This window comes from Globicephala melas, chromosome 15, assembly GCF_963455315.2.
Source record: "Globicephala melas chromosome 15, mGloMel1.2, whole genome shotgun sequence".
In the NCBI taxonomy this organism is placed as follows: Eukaryota; Metazoa; Chordata; class Mammalia; order Artiodactyla; family Delphinidae; genus Globicephala; species Globicephala melas.
Genome location: NC_083328.1, coordinates 7949518 through 7969528, shown reverse-complemented (window position 1 = coordinate 7969528; position 20011 = coordinate 7949518). Strand labels below are relative to the sequence as shown.

General features: G+C 42.1%; 1 protein-coding gene across 6 annotated transcripts in view; it reads right to left on the bottom strand.

Moving 5' to 3' along the window:
• CUX1 (cut like homeobox 1) overlaps window positions 1-20011 on the bottom strand; it is a 372569-nt gene that overhangs the window by 142756 nt on the left and 209802 nt on the right. For all 6 annotated transcript variants that reach the window (XM_030872090.3, XM_060285751.2, XM_060285750.2 and 3 more), the window contains exon 5: window positions 1060-1197. In XM_030872090.3, the coding sequence (XP_030727950.2) occupies window positions 1060-1197 (138 nt within the window). The remainder of the gene's footprint in view (window positions 1-1059; window positions 1198-20011) is intronic.

The window sequence follows — 20011 nt, the reverse complement described above, 5'->3', positions numbered from 1 at the left end:
AGCCCCAAGGATGCTTTTAACAATCGTCATCAGGGACTTCCCTGGTGGCACAGTAGTTAAGAATCCACCTGCCAACGCAGGCAACACGGGTTCGATCCCTGGTCTTGGAAGATCCCACATACCTCGGGGCAACTAAGCCTGGGCGCCACAACTACTGAAGCCCATGTGCCATAGAGCCCGTGCACAACAACGAAGACCCAGCACAGCAAAAAAAAAAAAAAATCGTCATCAGGTAATTCTTTCTCCAGCCCTCAGAAGTCCCCCAAGCCGTTTGCTCTCTTTTCTGTCACCTTCCTCACCCACACCCCCAACAAAACCAAACAGGCCCACTTCTACTTGGACTTGGCTGAGAAACCTAGAGCGGCTGTCACATGGGGCAGTGATTTTCCTCAAGACGAGGAAGCCACGAGGTTCCCGACTGGGACACGTCTGGATTTTAGGTGTGGGAGAGATTTCTTTGTTCTTCCCTGACAGGAAAAGCCAGGCGACCTTTGCCCTCTTTCCTTGTTGCCAGAAAGCTGTTTTGTTTTCCTTCGTTAACTTCGTCACGAATAGGTGACAGTGACCAGGACGCCACGGGGCTTACGCGTGGGGATGTGGAGGCTGCGCCTAAAGCCTTACTGTATGGCCTCAGTTATTAAAGGGCTTACTGGCTGTGACCCTTTGATCATAAGCTGGCTCTCTGACAGGTGTCACCCGCAGGCAACGCATCCATCTTTGAAAAGGCAGATCCTATCACATGATGATTCAGGAAGAACTTTAACAGAATCCTGCTCCGTCCGGAGGGAGGGCAATACAATCATACGCGGTCGTTTTGCAGAGGTAAAGTTTTCCTTCTCAATTGCTAAGCATTATTATCATCTCTCTTTCATGACTCTGATTCTTGCCCCACCCGGACTTTATGATGAAGGTGACAATCAGAGCTAGTTCCAACAGTATGGGGAAGGCAATTAAAAAAGAAAGAAAGAAAGAAAAGAAAAAAGAAGAAAGAAAGAAAAGAAAAAAGAGAAGAAAAGAAAAAGCAAGAAAAAGCAAGGAATGAGTACATTTTCCACCAACCTTGATTTTTCACTTCAGCAAATTCCTTGTTGTACTCTTCGAGAGTTTCCCTAAGTTTCTGGTTCTCTGTTTCAATGTCATGTAGGCGCTGCACTTTGAGCTGGAGCTGCTGCCCGAGGTCCAGAGCCGGAACAGGATCTGCACGAGAGGGAAACACACGTCACCCCCCTCTGGACACATTCGAGCCACCTTCCTGGCCTCGAGGAGGCTGGGAGTAGGTCACCCAGCTCCCAGGGAGTCAGCTCCCCAAGGCCCCGCGGCTGGATGGACTGGGTGCTTCTCTGCGGCTGCTAAGGGATGTGCACGCAGACCGACCCAGTACATGAAAACGGGGTGGGAATGGCCACGGGCTCCCTGGGATTTGCCCACTTCCCTGGCCTAATGTGACACTTAAAGGATTTTCCATTCCCTGATCTGATAGGAAGAAAGATACACGCGGCGGCAAGGGGAGGAGCCCGGGAAAATCACCTATCACCTAGCGCCCACGCGGAGGAAGCAGCGAGTGGGAAGGTGCCGAAGGCCTCAAGTTTCCAATAATTCTTAAGAAGTTGGAAATAACACCTGATACCTGGAGAGCGTCTGGCCATCACAGAACACTTTTACGGACATTTTCTCATTTGAGCCCCAGGACACTCCTGGGAGAGAGATGTGACACACAGATCATGTTCCTTTCACAGAAGAGGGAACTAAAGCTCATTGAGGCGGGGTGATGGGCCCAGGTTACCGGCTGGTTAGCTGGGCAGAGAGATCTCAAACCCAAGTCTGTGAGATCCAGTGACTGTCCTTCCAAAGAGGAAGGTCCCCTGAGGGGGCGGGCTCCCCTTTCTGTCACGGCCCTCCTTTACTGATGAAGCATGCTCAGGAAAGAGTCAGGGCTTACCAGCTAGTGATCTAAAGATGGGAGAACCCCGGGTTTCTGCTCTCGGTGGTTCTGTCTTTCCTCAGAGGCACAGCTGGTGACCCAGCTGCTGTGACCCGTCCTGCGCCAGCAGGCCAGCCCGCCAGGAGGCCACCACACTGCTGGTTATAGTACAAACAGCAGGAGAAGGGCATCTGGGCCAGTCATGAGAGGTCCTGCAGCCAATTCAATGTGCTCTCCACCATCAGATTCACTTACAGAAAAACTGGATTTGTGAGGGGAACCACTGACCGAAACCGCCCACCCCGGCCAGGCACAACAGTAGCCACTCGCATGAGTTCTCTTACAACAGGAGGTCCTGGTAAGGAATGCGGAACTAACAAGCTACCACCAACCGGAAGAATTCGGGCAAGGTCAAAAGGAGAGAGGCGACGCCAGTCCTTAAGTCCTACCAGCCTCCCAGAATCCTTGCTGGAATCCATCTTGGCTGAGCGACGGATGTGCTACCAGGAAGGACCCTGAGTCAGAGTGATTGGCCAGAGACAACCCGGAAACTCACCCCATCACCATAAAACCCGAGACTGGGAGCCACGTGGCAGAGCAGTGCTCCGGGGTTCCCTGTCCCTGCTGCTCTCCGCCCGGGCGCCCCTTCCCAATAAAGTCTCTTGTTTTGCCAGCACCTGTGTCTCCTCGGACAATTCATTTCCGAGTGTTAGACAAGAGCCCACTCTCGGGCCATGGAAGGGGTCCCCTTTCCTGCAACAGATTTGGACCTAAAATCGGACACTGCAGATGTGGAATTCGGGGTACAGGCGCGGACTTTGCCTTTACCATTCATTCAGCACAAAATGGAGAGACATTCAATGTTCTTCTGGCATCAGCTGGGTCTTTATTTTTATTTCTGCTGCACTTATAATCCACCTGCCGGGCCCCAGTGGGGCACTTCCTCTGGGACTCTGGGGCCCCGTCGGAGTAGAAGCATCCCCGAGTCTGCTGGGCTTAGAAGAGATTACGGAAGGTATTTCTGGTATGGACGCCAGCGTCACTTGTGAGACGGCTGCGAAGATTTAGTCTCCGGTTGAGGAATGCTAAACACAGAGCCCAGTGGATCAACAAGGGTATATATCCAGGCGCGCACTGAATTTTCAAATACCAGAGCAGTTCATTTTTCAGACCACCCTTGGTTCCTGGAGACGAGGGCTCCGTCTACCACGCCTCAGTCGGCGGGGCCACCAGGAGCCAGGAGCCAGGAGCGCTTTGAGGAGCCAGCGTCTTGGTGGGGTTTACAAAAGGCAGGCCCCGCGGCACGTCCAGCACAGCCTTTAGCACCGCCCATCACGCGAAACCCCGGCAGCCGGGCACTGATTCTGCGCGTATATACAGTTTATGACTACCTCATTGCCTTCTCATTTGTGGCCTCTCATTATTATTTTTATCAGCATTGAAATATTTATATTAAATTAGATTTCAAAAGCTATTTCGGGGAGACGGTTCCCTGTAAGTAGGAGCGGTAATAGCGCTACAGAATGGACATCCTCAGAACATTCCAGGTGCAGCTTTTTTTTTTTTTTTTTTTTAATTTCAGTATCTTCTCTGGACACCTTCCCACCCCCACTCCTCTTCCCACTCCCCACATGGCCTTATGCTGGGCAAATGACGCGAAGGAGATAAAAGAGAGTATTGCCCGTGGCCCCGTCCATGTAGAACGACAGCTTTAACTTGAAACAGGGGTCAGGGAAGAACTGAGGAGAAGGAGAGCCACTGTGCTTCTACAGAATTCTATGAATGTTCATCGCTGTAGGTTTCCCAGCACAACTGCCAGTACAAATTATATTTTAAAGAGCTAAGCTAGTATGCTGCCCTCCATCCCCCAAATTTCTCTTGACAACTTTTCCAGTCCATTCCTTTTAAGAGGCCAGGACCCACTGTGTCTGCTTCGAATAAAAAATAGTTTCCCTCGTTAGATTCAGCAAGGAATTCAGTAACATGTAAAAATAATACGCACATTATCAAGTGAATGGTAACTAGGACCTTTAGACAAATTTTCAAAGCATTATATTGTAAATGAAAATTCTGGCAATCTTGTAATTATTCATTACGGCATATATATTTCATTGAACATGATTAAAGGTTAATGCCTAAGTAGCAGAACTGGTCATAGAATAAAGAATGAACTGAATGTTCAAAAATCTCTATGTATTAAACTTCAAACTTTACTATAGTACAGTTGAATGACTCAACGCCTACAGCATTTGAATATCGTTTTGGATTATGTAAAAGGCATTGCTAAATACCTCTCAGGCTTAATATTTATTACTTGTATTAAAGGAACAGTTAATTACCACATGACAATATAATGACTCTAGCATGTTTGGGCTAGAGACCAAAACAGTGAATTTCGGCATGCCAAACCCCAGCCTGCATGTTAATCTAGGGGAAATCATAGCTTTTTGTCTCATTAATGATTCCCAATGCCATTTAAACCCCACACAAGTATTGTTAGGTCTTATTCTGAACGTCACAAGCCTCTGATCTCAGCAGCTCAATTAGGGAATTGTCTGGGGGAGGCAAGAGCACACACCCATACGGGGAACAGCATCACACGGAAACCTGCAGCCCATCTTCCCTGCCGCCTCCAATTCAACATGCCTTACTGCCAGTGCCATGCACCCGATGCGACAAGCTTGCCAAGTGCTCTACAATCACTTCATAGTTCATTCCTAAAACACTCTGAGGCATTCCGCAGCTCACTATGCAACACAGGACTCAAAGAACATAATTATAACAAACAACAACAAGTCACCTGCATTTATTCAGCACTTTCCCCTAAGTACATGGAACGTCATCTCGTTGATTCCAGCCATCACAGCCAGAGGTCGGGGTGGGGGTGGGGGGAGGGGGCTCTGCAGCGAGTCAGGCGCTGGCATCTCACCCAGGGACAGGGGGAGGAGAGAAGTCGGCCAGGCAAACAGGTATGCAAAAGTCTAATTAAGATTTCTGCCTTCTGAGCCGGCAGCCGACGAAATTATACTGTCTCTTCGAGTACCAATGTAACAAGTAGGTCCTAAGCATCTGTCTGCCCCGCGCAAGGCACTGATTCACTGGGATGGACATTCAGCAGAGTCAGCTGGGCCCAACTTCACAGAGATAAACCATGTTCACAAATAACTAAGATAAAGCAAGAAGGGCCACATGGAAGACCATTCCCACATAGAGAAACTGGGAAAAGGAGATTTTTTTTTTTTCTAAAAAGAAGAGTCAGTGTTTAGACCCGTAGAGACTGTGGGGCAGTCGATCCCTGTGGAAGAAACAGCATGCAGGGGAGCAAGAAGCAGGGAAGGGTCAGGCACAGCCACAAAAATACTTCAGTCCAACTGCCGCTGCCCACGTACACATTCTATGACGTCAGGACCGTTCTAGGTGCTGGGGGGACACGGTGGCGAACAAGAGAAAATCCTTGTTCTCAGAGACTTGACATTCCACTGAAGTGAGGGAGACAGACGAACAGTAAAACCAAACAAATCAGAATGCTCTCAGTACTGCCAAGCATGAAGAAGAGAGGAGACAGGGTGTGGAGAATGGGGAATGGGTCCTGGAGACAGAAGGACAGGGAGGGCCTCTGAGGAGGTGACCCTGGGATTGAGATCTGGATGTCGAAGAGGAGAGAACATGAAGACTCTTGGCAGAGGGAATGGCAGTGCAAAGGTCCACAGCTGGGTGCCAGGATGGGCACATACAAGGCGTAGAGAGAAGCCAGTGAGGTATGATGAAGGGAAGGGAAAGCGGCCAAGGACAAGTGGTCAGAGTGGGAGGCCTGTGCTCAAGGATTTAAAGAAAAATATGAACACAATTAAGGAGAGAAAGAGATGATATAAAGAAGAATCGAACTGAATTCTAGAGCTGAAAATACAATGTCGGAGGCGTCCTGTTGCACAGTAGGTAGCAGGTCAGTCTCATGAAAATAGTGTCTACAGTGAGCTAAGGGATGGAGTTTGGATTCAATTCTACTCCTGATGGGAAAAGCCACCAGATAATAGGACTCTTGCAAAATGAGCCACTGTGGCGCGAGAAGAAAACTGCAGTACTCTGAACCACGAAAATGTTTGTTGGTTTTCTAGTTGCAAAGTATTTAAGAGTTTTAAGCTTAAAGATGAGTTATACAATTTTTCTTTTAAAAAGCTAAGTGTTCTAAATTAGCTGCCCTGTTCTGTGATGACAGATGGCTATCAGTAATATGCTGCCTGGCAGACATTTAAAAAATATAAACACATAATCTATGTCTTTGAAGTAAATGTGATGTTTTAATACTTAGTGGGAAAAAAAAACTACTTGAATGAAGCTCATCTACAGTGACAGCACTCTAAAAGTGGCTATTTGGAAATGTTCCCATCATCATATAAACTTATGGGCAAAGATAACACTGTCTACAAAAATGTCTCAATGCCTCATATCAGACAAGAGGGAGTGGAGGGTCATTGTTTAGAGTGTGGGCCAGACTATATGCGACTGAATCCCAGCTCTGCCACTTATGGGTTGTGCAACCTTTGACAAGCTACTTAATATCTCTGTATCTTACTTTCTTCATCTATAAATTGGGCATAATAATCGTGCCAATATCATTAGGTTGTTGTAAGGATTAACTATGATAATATGTGATACACCACCAGGCACGGAGTTAACACCCAATAGATGTTACCTATTACCAACCGACTCAAACCTGATGAAATATTTGCCAAAAGGAGTTTCAAACCCATTTGTTAATATATAAAAAATACAGTATCTTCTGACTAGTTAGCAAGAAAAATTGATATACCATGATAAATAAAAATTTACTAGCTGAATTTCAACTAATACTTTCTTATAACTGCTATACAGGTTTCAAAAATATGAATCATATTTTTGTAAAGTTAGCTAATAATGCACCGCTTTGGTTTGGATCTATGTATCTTTGTGAGTTATCTTTTCCAGCCATTTATGACAGCCATTAAAATCAAGAACAACGTTAACAAAACTTGGGAGATTTCTACTCCTGGCCATGACAGATTAACTGGCACTGGAGCTGCCCTCTGGCCATAAACAACTAGAATACTAGGCAATCTAAACGAAACAAAGAACCATTTACAGGTGTTGTACAACCAGCAGAGCAGGAATGGTGATCCCCGAAAGAGGGAAACAAGTAAGGTGAGCCCTATGATCACCCTGACTTTCTGCCAGGAAACACTTTCTGGACTGCAGCACAGGGAAGGGGGAACTCAAGCAGAGGATGATGGTCTTCTTGGATTGAGAAGATAGAGATCAAAAGATCAGGAGATTTAGTTACCTGGAATTTATAGGGCAGAGCCCTGGAAAGGAGGGAGATATGCAGAGAAAGAGCTAGAGAAATCTGCAGAGGAGTCATATAAAATCTGTTGCTAAAAGATAAGGTACATACATACACGCAGGGTGAAACTCCACAAGGCTGCGCAAAGAACTACAAGGAAGGTCTAAGTAAACAACTCCTAGAGTTCGCAGTGTTGGGAGGCTTTCAAGTTGCAACCAGCCAGAGAAGAGAGGCTTGTTGAACAGGGAGGACATTCAGTAGAAGACATCAGAGGGCCACACCAGAGTGGAGGGCTAAGCTAATCCTAAAGTAAAGGCTAGTCTGGACCTGTCCCTAAAAGCTTAAAAACATGTCTCAGAATAATTGAGTTGATCTGCAAGCAATTTAACTGCCTGCCCCAAATACTTCAACGCTCTTAAGAAAGACAACAAAATCCAGTTAACTACAATGTCCAACATCCAATCAAAAATTACTAGACATGCAAAGAATCAGGAGAATAAGGGAAAAAAGCATCAGTTAATAAACACAGAACCAGAAATTACAAGACATAATGGGAGTAGCTGACAAAGACTAAAACAATTATAAGCATGTTCAAGGATTTAAAGAAAAACATGAACACAATAAGGAGAGAAACAGAAGCTAAAAAGACCCAGATGGAATTCTAGAGCTTAAAATACAGTATCTGAAATGAAAAAAATTCCCTAGATTGGCTTAAAAGCACATTAGACACTGCAAAATCGAGAAGATCAGAGAACTAACTCAAAGACATAGTCACAGAAACTGCCGAAATAGAAGCACAGAGAAGAGACTGAAAAAAAAAAAGTTACTTAAACCTCAGCAGCCTGTAAAACAGTATCAAGCAATCTAACATACATGTCCCAGAAAGGGGCAAGGGATGTATTGGAAAGAAGTGGCAAAATTTCCAAATTTGGTGAAAGCTATAAACCCCCAAATCCAAGAAACTCAACAAAATCCAAGCAGAATAAATGCAAAGAACACTAACACAATCAAATTGCTGAAAAGAGGGATAAAAAGAAAATCTTAAAAACCAGAAAAAAGGGACTTCACTGGTGGTGCATTGGTTAAGAATCCGTCTGCCAAGGCAGGGGACACAGGTTTGAGCCCTGGTCCAGGAAGATCCCACATGTCGTGGAGCAACTAAGCCCGTGTGCCACAACTACCGAGCCTGCGCTCTAGAGGCTGCGAACCACAACTACTGAGCCCGTGCGCCACAACTACTGAAGCCCGCATGCCCTAGAGCCCACGCGCCTCAACTACTGAGCCTGCGTGCTTCTAGGGCCCGCGCACCACAACTACTCAGCCCACATGCTCTAGGGCCCGCATGCCACAACTACTGAGCCCGCATGCTGCAACTACTGAAGCCTGCACTCCTAGAGCCCACGCTCTGCAACAAGAGAAGCCACCACAATGAGAAGCCCACACACTGCAACAAAGAGTAGCCCCTGCTCGCCACAACTAGAGAAAGCCTGCACGCGGCAGTGAAGACCCAATGCAGCCAAAAAAAAAAAAAAAAAAAAAAAAGCCAGAGAAAAGAAGACTCTTAGGGAAGAAAGATAAGGGTGATGAAGATCTCCTGTCAGAAATGATGTCAGTCAGTCCAGAGAGAGAAAAACTGAAACAAAAACTGCCAATATATAGTTTTATACCCAACAAAAAATATCTTTCAAAAATGAGGGTGAGGGCTTCCCTGGTGGTGCAGTGGTTAAGAATCCGCCTGCCAATGCAGGGGACACGGGTTTGAGCCCTGGTCCTGGAAGACCCCACATGCTGCGGAGCAACTAAGCCCGTGCGTCACAACTACTGAGCCTGCGCTCTAGAGCCCATGAGCCACAACTACTGAAAGCCGTGTGCCTAGGGCCCGTGCTCTGCAACAAGAGAAGCCACCGCAATGAGAAGCCCACACACCGCAACGAAGAGTAGCCCCCGCTCACCGCAACTAGAGAAAGCCCACTTGCAGCAACGAAGACCCAACGCAGCCAAAAATTAAATAAATAAATAAATTTTAAAAAAATTAATTAAAAAAATGAAGGTGAGATAGATATTTTGTTTGTGTGTTTCAAATGAACAAGAGCTGGCAGAATTCATTGCCAGTGAACCTACACTATAAGATATGTTAAAGGAAATGCTACATACCAAAAGAAAGTGATTGCAGACAGAAACCTGCATCTACACAAAGGAATAAACAACACTGGAAATGGTAAATATATGGGTAAAAATAAAGTACTACTTTTCTCATTTTTAATTTCTTTAAAAGATAATTGACCATTTAAAAGCAAAAACAGTACAATGTATTGTAGGGTTATAACATATGGGGAAGTAAAATAAATAACAATACACAAAGCACAGGAAGGAGAGAGTGAAAGTGTACTGTAAGATTCTTACATTGTATGTGAAGTGGTATAATATTATTTGAAAGTATAGTGTGAGAAATTAAAGACACTTAATGTAAACCTTAAAGTAACCCCTAAGAAAATAAAACAAAGAGCTATAGCTAATAAGACAACTGAGGAGATAAAATAAGATCACAAAAAATAATCAAAATAAAGCAAGAAAGACACAACAAAAAAATAGGTAAGACAAGAAGAAAGCGAATAGTAAGATGGTAGACTTATGCCTCTCTTTATCCATAATTACATGAAACATAAAATATCTAACATTCCACTTAAAAGGCAGATTGTCAGACTGGATTAAAAAAAAACACGACAGAGCTGTTTACAAGAAATACAACTTAAATAAAACAAAAAGATAGGTTAATAGTAAAAGGATAGAAAATGATATAACATGAAAACACTAATCAAAAGAAAGCTGCAGTGCCTATATCAAAATGAAACAAAGCAAACTTTAGTACAAGGAATATTAACAAAAATAAAATCAGTGTATAAACTTGAAAGTATCAAATCATTGAGAAGATATAACAATCCTAAAAGTAAATGTACTACAAAACAAAGCTTCAAAACCATGAATTAAAAACTAATATAAGTGAAACAAGAAAAAGAAAAATCCACAATAATAAAGATTTCAAAATGCTGTGCTTGCTAATTAATAGTACAACTAAATATAAAATCAGTAATGGATACAAAAGACTTGAACAACACTGTTGACCAACTTGACCTAATTGACATTTATAGAACACTCCACTCAGCAAACTACAGAAAAACACATTCCCTTCAAGTGCACATGGGACACTCACCAAGATAGAAATATACTGGACCATAAAACAAGTCTCAATAGACTTAAAAGAACAGAAATCATACCAAGCACATTCCCTGGCCACAGTGAAATAAATCAGTGACCTAAGCCTCCACTTTAAGAAACTCCAGAAAGCTCTAGCCAGACTGATGAAGGAAAGAAAAAAAGAATTCACAAATTCCAAGATCAGGAATGAAAAAAGGGACATGACTACCCATCCTACAGATATTTAATTAATTAATTTATTTTTTGTCTGTGTTGGGTCTTCGTTTCCATGCGAGGGCTTTCTCCAGTTGCGGCAAGCGGGGGCTACTCTTCATCGCGGTGCGCGGGCCTCTCACTGTTACAGCCTCTCTTGTTGCGGAGCACAGGCTCCAGACGCGCAGGCTCAGTAGTTGTGGCTCACGGGCCTAGTTGCTCCATGGCATGTGGGATCTTCCCAGACCAGGGCTCGAACCCGTGTCCCCTGCATCGGCAGGCAGATTCTCAACCACTGCGCCACCAGGGAAGCCCAGATATTTAAAAGGTAATGAAATATCATCAACACATTATGCTAATAAATTTACATGAAGTGGATCATTCCTTGAAAAATTACCGAAACTGACTCAAGAAGAAATAAAACATCTTAATAGACCTCTATCTGTTAAAGAAGTAAAATTTATAATGAAAATCCTTGCTAGAAGTCAAAAAGATACATGTACCCCTATGTTCATAGCAGCACTATTCACAATAGCCAAGACATGGTAACAACCTAAATGTCCCTCAACAGAGGAATAGATAAAGAAGATGTGGTACGTATATACAATGGAATACTACTTAGCCATACAAAAGAATGAAATAATGCCATTTGCAGCAACATGAATGGACCTGGAGATTATCACACTAAATGAAGTCAGAAAGAGAGAGACAAATACCATATGATATCACTTATGTGTGGAATCTAAAATATAACACAAATGAAGTTATTACAAAACAGAAAGAGATTCAGAGACACAGAGAACAGAGTTGTGGTTCACAATGGGGAGAGGGGGTGTGGAAGCGATGGAAGAACAAACAAACACCTTGCAACAAAGAAAATCCCAGGCCTGGATGGCTTCACTGGTGAACTAGAGATGATTTAGGAAGAAGTAATGGCAATCTTACATAGACTCTTTCAGCACTTGACTCATTTGGTAAGACCAGCACTACTACCTTTATACCAAAACTCATAAAAACATTAAAAGGAAAAAAAAAAACAGGCAAAAAACAACAGTGCTATATTCCTAATGAACTTAAATACAGAAATCCTTAGTAAAATATCAGGAAATTAAATCCAGCAAATTCTAAAAATACATCATAACCAAGTAAGCCTTATCCTAGGAAGGCAAAGTTGGTTTAACACTAGAAAAGTAAACTAGTTCACCATATTAAGAGAATAAAAGAGAAAAATCATATGATTAGCTCAATTGAGGCAGAAAAAAATCTGACAAAATTCAATACCCATTTGTGACAAAAACTCTCAGCAAACTAGGACTAAAAGGGACTTTTCTCAAACTTTTAAGGGTGTCTACAAAAACCCACTACAGCTAACATCTTATTCAATGTTGAAACAGCGAATGATTTCCCTAAGGTTGGGACCAACACAAGGATGTTTGCTTTTTCTACTTCTATTCAACATTGTACTGGAGGTCCTGGCCAGTGTGGAAAAAAAAGAAAAAGAAAAGGAAAAAGAAATACATGATATTACAGATTGGAAATCAATATGGACATAAAAAACTTGAGTAACACTATCAACCAAGTTGACCTGAAATTTACAGAACATTCCATCCAACAATTGTAAAGTGCATAATCTCTTCAAGGGCACAAGGGACATTCAAGATAGAACGGTCTAGGGAATCTCCAAAAAAACTTCCAGAACTAAGAAGTAAGTTTTAAAAGGTCACAAATATAATATTACTATATAAAAATTCATCATGGGCTTCCCTGGTGGCGCAGTGGTTGAGAGTTTGCCTGCCGATGCAGGGGACGCGGGTTCGTGCCCCGGTCCGGGAGGATCCCACGTGCCGTGGGGCGGCTGGGCCCATGAGCCATGGCCGCTGAGCCTGTGCGTCCGGAACCTGTGCTCCGCAACGGGAGAGGCCACAACAGTGAGGGGCCCGCGTACCACAAAAAAAAAAAAAAAAAAAAAAAAAAAAAAAAAAAAAATCATCACACTTCTATATAAAAGCATCGAAGAATTGGAAAAAAATTACCAAAAAAAATACCACTTACTACAGCATCCAAAAACATGACCTATTTAGGGATAAACTGAATACTATGGGCCAGGCCTGTATATTGAAAACTACAAAATACTGCTGAGGGAAATTAAAGACATAAAGAAATATACAATGCTTGGACTGGAAGACTCAATAGTGTTGTCAATTTTCCGCAAATTGATCTATAGATAAAGTGGAATCCAGATCAAAATCCTGGCAGGCTTGTTCGTAAAAACTGATGAGACGAGTCTAAGATTTACATAGAAACTCAATTAGCCAAAATGATTTTGAAAAAGAAGACCAAAGAAAAAGGACTTGTATTACCTGATTTCAAGACTGATTATAAAGCTACAAGAATCAAGATAGTACGATATTAACATAAGGATACACATACAGATCAGTGAAATAAATAGAGGGTCCAGAAAAAAAGACTCAAACATATACCAGCCATTAATTTTCAAGGAAACTCAACCCTTATCTCATATCATACATAAAAATTAACCCAAAATGTATCATAGGCCTAAAGGTAAAAGATAAAACTATGTAACTTCACACACACACACACAAAACCCACACACGAAGGAGAAAAGAATTTATGACTTTGGACTAGGCAATGATTTCTTAGAACATAAAAAGCAAGAACCAATAGAAGGAAAAATTAATAAACTGGACTTTATTAAAATGAAAACTTCTGCTCTTCAAAAGACAAGAAAATGGGAGAAAATATTTGCAGTGCATGTATTTGACAAAGGACTTGTATCTAGACTACAGCAAAGCTACAGTTCAATAGTAAGCCAAACACCCCATAAGAAAAACGGGCAGAAGATTTAAACAGATACCTTACGAGTGAAGATCTATGAAGGACCAAAAGCACATGAATAAAAATTCACCATCATTAGTCATCAAGAAAAATGCAAATTAAAGTCACAGCGAAATACGTTCTACACTCACTAGAATGTCTAAAATCTAAAACACTGACAAGAAGACACAGAGCAACTGGAACTCCCGCGCATATTGGGGGTGGGGGTGGGGGTAAAACGACACAACTGCTTGGAAAAACCGTTTGCGGTTTCTTATCAAGCTAAACATGCACCTGCCCCACGCCTCGGGAATTCTAGTCCTAAGTATTTACCTAAAAGAAATGAAAACAAATGTCCATATACAACTGTCTATGAACGCTTATAGCAGGTTTATTCACGATAGCCACCAACTGGAAACAATCCAAACGTCCATGAAGAGGTGGATGGGTAGGCAAATCGTTATACATCCACACAGTGGAATACCACTCCCCAGTGAACGTGGGTGAATAATCCCCAACACGCCACGCTGAGTCAAGGATGCCAGACGCATCAGAGAACCTCCCCAAGGACCCCATTTATGTGAAACTCCAGAAACAATGAACCTAAGCTAGATCAACAGAAAGCAGATCAGCGGTTGCCGGCATCTGGGATCATAAGGGAACTTTCGAGAGGTTATGAATGTTCTATATCTTGATTGTGTGGTTGGCCACTGTATCAAATTGTACACAAAACAGGTGTGTTTTATTGTATATACGTTATGCCTCAATGAGGTGGATTTAAAAATTTTTTTTCTAGTGAGAGCAAAATGTTTTCTGCACTGCTAATAAAATGTAAATTTTAAGTCCTTTTTTACTCTTCATCATGTCCTTTTAATTCTGTTTTTAGTATATGATTTGCAATGTATTTCACACTACTACAGTTACACATGTACATCATTTAAATAAATAAGTAGTATATATGGGGGGTACACATTTGAAATTTTTTACAGTTGGGGGACACGAACAAAAGTAGCTCAAAGACCACTCAGACCCGTGGGCTGTGTGCAAAGGATGGGCGGAGGAAGTGGATTCAAGCGGTGAGAGGTAACGGAGGCTTGCACTAGGGGCGGCTGACAGGGTGAGTGGTCAAATTCGGGGTGCCTTCTGGAGGCGAGGTCAGCAGGAGTTACTGACAGATCAGCTCTAAAGTGTGAGGGAGGGAAAGGAAAGCAAGCTGACTCCTGCCTTTGTGGCCGAAGCAACTGCATGAATGGTGATGCCATTTACTTTCTGGGGTTGGGGGTAGGGGAGGCTGGGGGGGATCAGCTGCTCTCTTGTGCTCATGTGGAGTTTGAGAGTCTAACAGACATCAGGAGAAGCAAGAAGAACTACAGTCCTGCAGCCTGTGGAACAAAAACCACATGCACAGAAAGACAGACAACATGAAAAGGCAGAGGGCTATGTACCAGATGAAGGAACAAGATAAAACCCCAGAAAAACAACTAAATGAAGTGGAGATAGGCAACCTTTCAGAAAAAGAATTCAGAATAATAATAGTGAAGATGATCTGGGACCTCAGAAAAAGAATGGAGGCAAAGATCGAGAAGACGCAAGAAATGTTTAACAAAGACCTAGAAGGATTAAAGAACAAACAAACAGAGATGAACAATAAAATAACTAGAATGAAAAATACACTAGAAGGAATCAATAGCAGAATAATTGAGGCAGAAGAACGGATAAGTGACCTGGAAGACAGAATGGTGGAATTCACTGCTGTGGAACAGAATAAAGAAAAAAGAATGAAAAGAAATGAAGACAGCCTCAGAGACCTCTGGGACAACATTAAATGCAAGAGCCTTCGCATTATAGGGGGTCCCAGAAGGAGAAGAGAGAGAGAAAGGACCCGAGAAAATATCTGAAGAGACTATAGTCGAAAACTTCCCTAACATGGGAAAGGAAATAGCCACCCAAGTCCAGGAAGTGCAGAGAGTCCCATACAGGATAAACTCAAGGAGAAACAGGCCGAGACACATAGCAATCAAATTGGCAAAAATTAAAGACAAAGAAAAATTACTGAAAGCAGCAAGGGAAAAATGACAAATAACATACAAGGGAACTCCCATAAGGTTAACAGCTGATTTCTCAGCAGAAACTCTACAAGCCAGAAGGGAGTGGCATGATATACTTAAAGTGATGAAAGGGAAGAACCTACAACCAAGACTACTCTACCCGGCAAGGATCTCATTCAGATTCGATGGAGAAATCAAAAGCTTTACAGACAAGCAAAGGCTAAGAGAATTCAGCACCACCAAACCAGCTCTACAACAAATGCTAAAGGACCTTCTCTAAGTGGGAAACACAAGAGAAGAAAAGGACCTACAAACACAAACCCAAAACAATTAAGAAAATGGTCATAGGAACATACACATCAATAATTACCTTAAACGTGAATGGATTAAATGCTCCAACCAAAAGACACAGGTTTCATGAACGGATACAAAAACAAGACCCACATACATCTGTCTACAAGAGACCCACTTCAGACATAGGGACACATACAGACTGCAAGTGAGGGGATGGAAAAAGATATTCAATGCAAATGGAAATCAAAAGAAAGCTGGAGTAGCAATACTCATATCAGATAAAATAGACTTTAAAATAAAGAATGTAACGAGAGACAAGGAAGGACACTACATAATGATCAAGGGATCAATCCAAGAAGAAGAGATAACAACTATAAATATTTATGCACCCAACATAGGAGCACCTCAGTACATAAGGCAACTGCTAACAGCTCTAAAAGAGGAAATCAACAGTAACACAATAATAGTGGGGGACCTTAACACCTCACTTACACCAATGGACAGATCATCACAAATGAAAATAAATAAGGAAACAGAAGCTTTAAATGACACAATAGACCAGATAGATTTAATTGACATTTACAGGACATTCCATCCAAAAACAGCAGATTACATTTTCTTCTCAAGTGTGCGTGGAACATTCTCCAGGATAGATCACATCTTGGGTCACACATCAAGTCTCAGTAAATTTAAGAAAATTGCAATCATATCAAGCATCTTTTCTGACCACAACGCTATGAGATTAGAAATGAACTACAGGGGGAAAAAAGGTAAAAAACACAAACACATGGAGGCTAAACAATATGTTACTAAATAACCAAGAGGTCACTGAAGAAATCAAAGAGGAAATCAAAAAATACCTGGAGACAAATGACAATGAAAACATGATGATCCAAAACCTATGGGATGCAGCAAAAGCAGTTCTAAGAGGGAAGTTTATAGCTATACAAGCCTACCCCAAGAAACAAGAAAAATCTCAAATAAACAATCTAACCTTACACCTAAAGGAACTAGAGAAAGAAGAACAAACACAACCCAAAGTTAGCAGAAGGAGAGAAATCATAAAGATCGGAGCAGAAATGAGTGAAACAGAAACAAAGAAAACAATAGCAAAGATCAATAAAACTAAAAGTTGGTTCATTGAGAAGATAAACAAAATTGATAAACCATTAGCCAGACTCATCAAGAAAAAGAGGAAGAGGACTCAAATCAATAAAATTAGAAATGAAAAGGGAGAAATTACAACAGACACTGCAGAAATACAAAGCATCCTAAGAGACTACTACAAGCAACTCTATGCCAATAAAATGGACAACCTGGAAGAAATGGACAAATTCTTAGAAAGGCATAACCTTCCAAGACTGAACCAGGAAGAAATAGAAAATATGAACAGACCAATCACAAGTAATGAAATTGAAACTGTGATTAAAAATCTTCCAACAAACAAAAGCCCAGGACCAGATGGCTTCACAAGTGAATTCTATCAAACATTTAGAGAACAGCTAAGACCCATCCTTCTTAAACTCTTCCAAAAAATTACAGAGGAAGGAACACTCCCAAACTCATTCTATGAGGCCACCATCACCCTGATACCAAAACCAGACAAGGATACTACAAAACAAGAAAATTACAGACCAATATCACTGATGAATATAGATGCAAAAATCCTAACAAAATACTAGCAAACAGAATCCAACAACACATTAAAAGAATCACACACCATGATGAAGTGGGATTATCCCGGGGATGCAAGGATTCTTCAATATACGCAAATCAATGTGATTCACCATGTTAACAAATTGAAGGAGACGAACCATATGATCATCTCAATAGATGCAGAAAAAGCTTTTGCAAAATTCAATACCCATTTATGATAAAAACTCTCCAGACAGTGGGCACAGAGGGAACCTACCTCAACATAATAAAGGCCATATATGACAAACCCACAGCAAACATCATACTCAATGGTGAAAAACTGAAAGCCTTTCCTCTAAGATCAGGAACGAGACAAGGATGTCCACTCTCACCACTATTATTCAACATAGTTTTGGAAGTCCTAGCTAGGGCAATCAGAGAAGAAAAAGAAATAAAAGGAATACAAATTGGAAAAGAAGAAGTAAAACTGTCACTGTTTGCAGGTGACATGATACTATACATAGAGAATCCTAAAGATGCCACCAGAAAACTACTAGAGCTAATCAATGAATCTGGTAAAGTTGCAGGATACAAAATTAATGCACAGAAATCTCTTGCATTCCTATATACTAATGATGAAAAATCTGAAAGAGAAATTAAGGAAACACTCCCATTTACCATTGCAATAAAAAGAATAAAATACCTAGGAATAAACCTACCTAGGGAGACAAAAGACCTGTATGCAGAAAACGATACGACACTGATGAAAGAAATTAAAGATGATACCAACAGATGGAGAGATATACCATGTTCTTGGGTTGGAAGAATCAATATTGTGAAAATGACTATACTACCCAAAGCAATCTACAGATTCAATGCAATCCCTATCAAATTACCGATGGCGTTTTTTACGGAACTAGAACAAAAAATCTTGAAATTTGTATGGAGACACAAAAGACCCCGAATAGCCAAAGCAGTCTTGAGGGAAAAAAACGGAGCTGGAGGAATCAGTCTCCCTGACTTCAGACTATACTACAAAGCTACAGTAATCAAGACAATATGGTACGGCCACAAAACCAGAAACACAGATCAAGGGGACAAGATAGAAAGCCCAGAGATAAACCCACGCACCTATGGTCAACTAATCTATGACAAAGGAGGCAAGGATATACAATGGAGAAAAGACAGTCTCTTCAATAAGTGGTGCCGGGAAAACTGGACACCTACATGTAAAAGAATGAAATTAGAATACTCCCTAACACCACACACAAAAATAAACTCAAAATGGATTAGAGACCTAAATGTAAGACCGGATACTATAAAACTCTTAGAGGAAAACATAGGAAGAACATTCTTTTGACATAAATCACAGCATGATCTTTTTTGATCCACCTCCTAGAGTAATGGAAATGAAAACAAAAATAAACACATGGGACCTAATGAAATTTCAAAGCTTTTGCACAGCAGAGGAGACCGTAAACAAGACGAAAAGACAACCCTCAGAGTGGGAGAAAATATTTGCAAACGAATCAACGGACAAAGGATTAATCTCCAAAATAAATAAACAGCTCGTGCAGCTCAATATCATAAAAACAAACAACCCATTCGAAAAATGGGCAGAAGACCTAAACAGACATTTCTCCAAAGAAGACATACAGATGGCCAAGAAGCACATGAAAAGCTGCTCAACATCACTAATTATTAGAGAAATGCAAATCAAAACTACAGTGAGGTATCACCTCACACCAGTTAGAATGGGCATGATGAGAAAATCTACAAACAAAAACAAATATCGTATATTAACGCATATATGTGGAACCTAGAAAAATAGCACAGATGAACGGTTCTCCAGGGCAGAAACTGAGACACAGATGTAGAGAACAAACGTATGGACACCAAGGGGGGGGAAGCGGCAGGGTGGTGGGGGTGGTGGTGTGAGGAATTGGGATTGACATGTATACACTGATGTGTATAAAACTGATGACTAATAAGAAACTGGTGTATAAAAAAATAAATTAAATAAAATTCAAAAATTAAAAAAAAAAAAAGAGACATCAGAGTCACCCAGGGGGAGTCTAGGGTACCCCACACTCAGAGTCCTACAGAGGAAGAGAGGGTCTGAGGAGGAGCACAACCAGGGGGGAGGTGGGTTCTGCAGGCCCAGTGGACTCTCAGAGGAGACAGCTGGCCAGCGGAGAGAGACGTCATCCTCCGAGCACATGTATTTTCTCAGTGAAATACGAGGTGTGCAGAGATCAGGGAGGAAAGAAGGTGTGAAACAGCACCTGTAAGGGGGATGGTGGCAATAAGGGCGGGGCCAGCCTGGGCTGTTCTGACTTTATGTAAACCAGTGCAGTGTGGTCCTGCAGGGACTTTGGGACACTGGTGAGGACGCCCTGGATCACCGTCACACCAACAGTCCCGGGGCAGGACATCCCGGGAGGAGGAAGAGGCGCTGCTGCACCGCATGGAAGGCAGCGGGGCTGCGGAGCGGGGCTCCGATTCCATCGGGCCGTGGGGTGCCGGGGCGTGTGTGTGTAGGGCGGGCAGGCG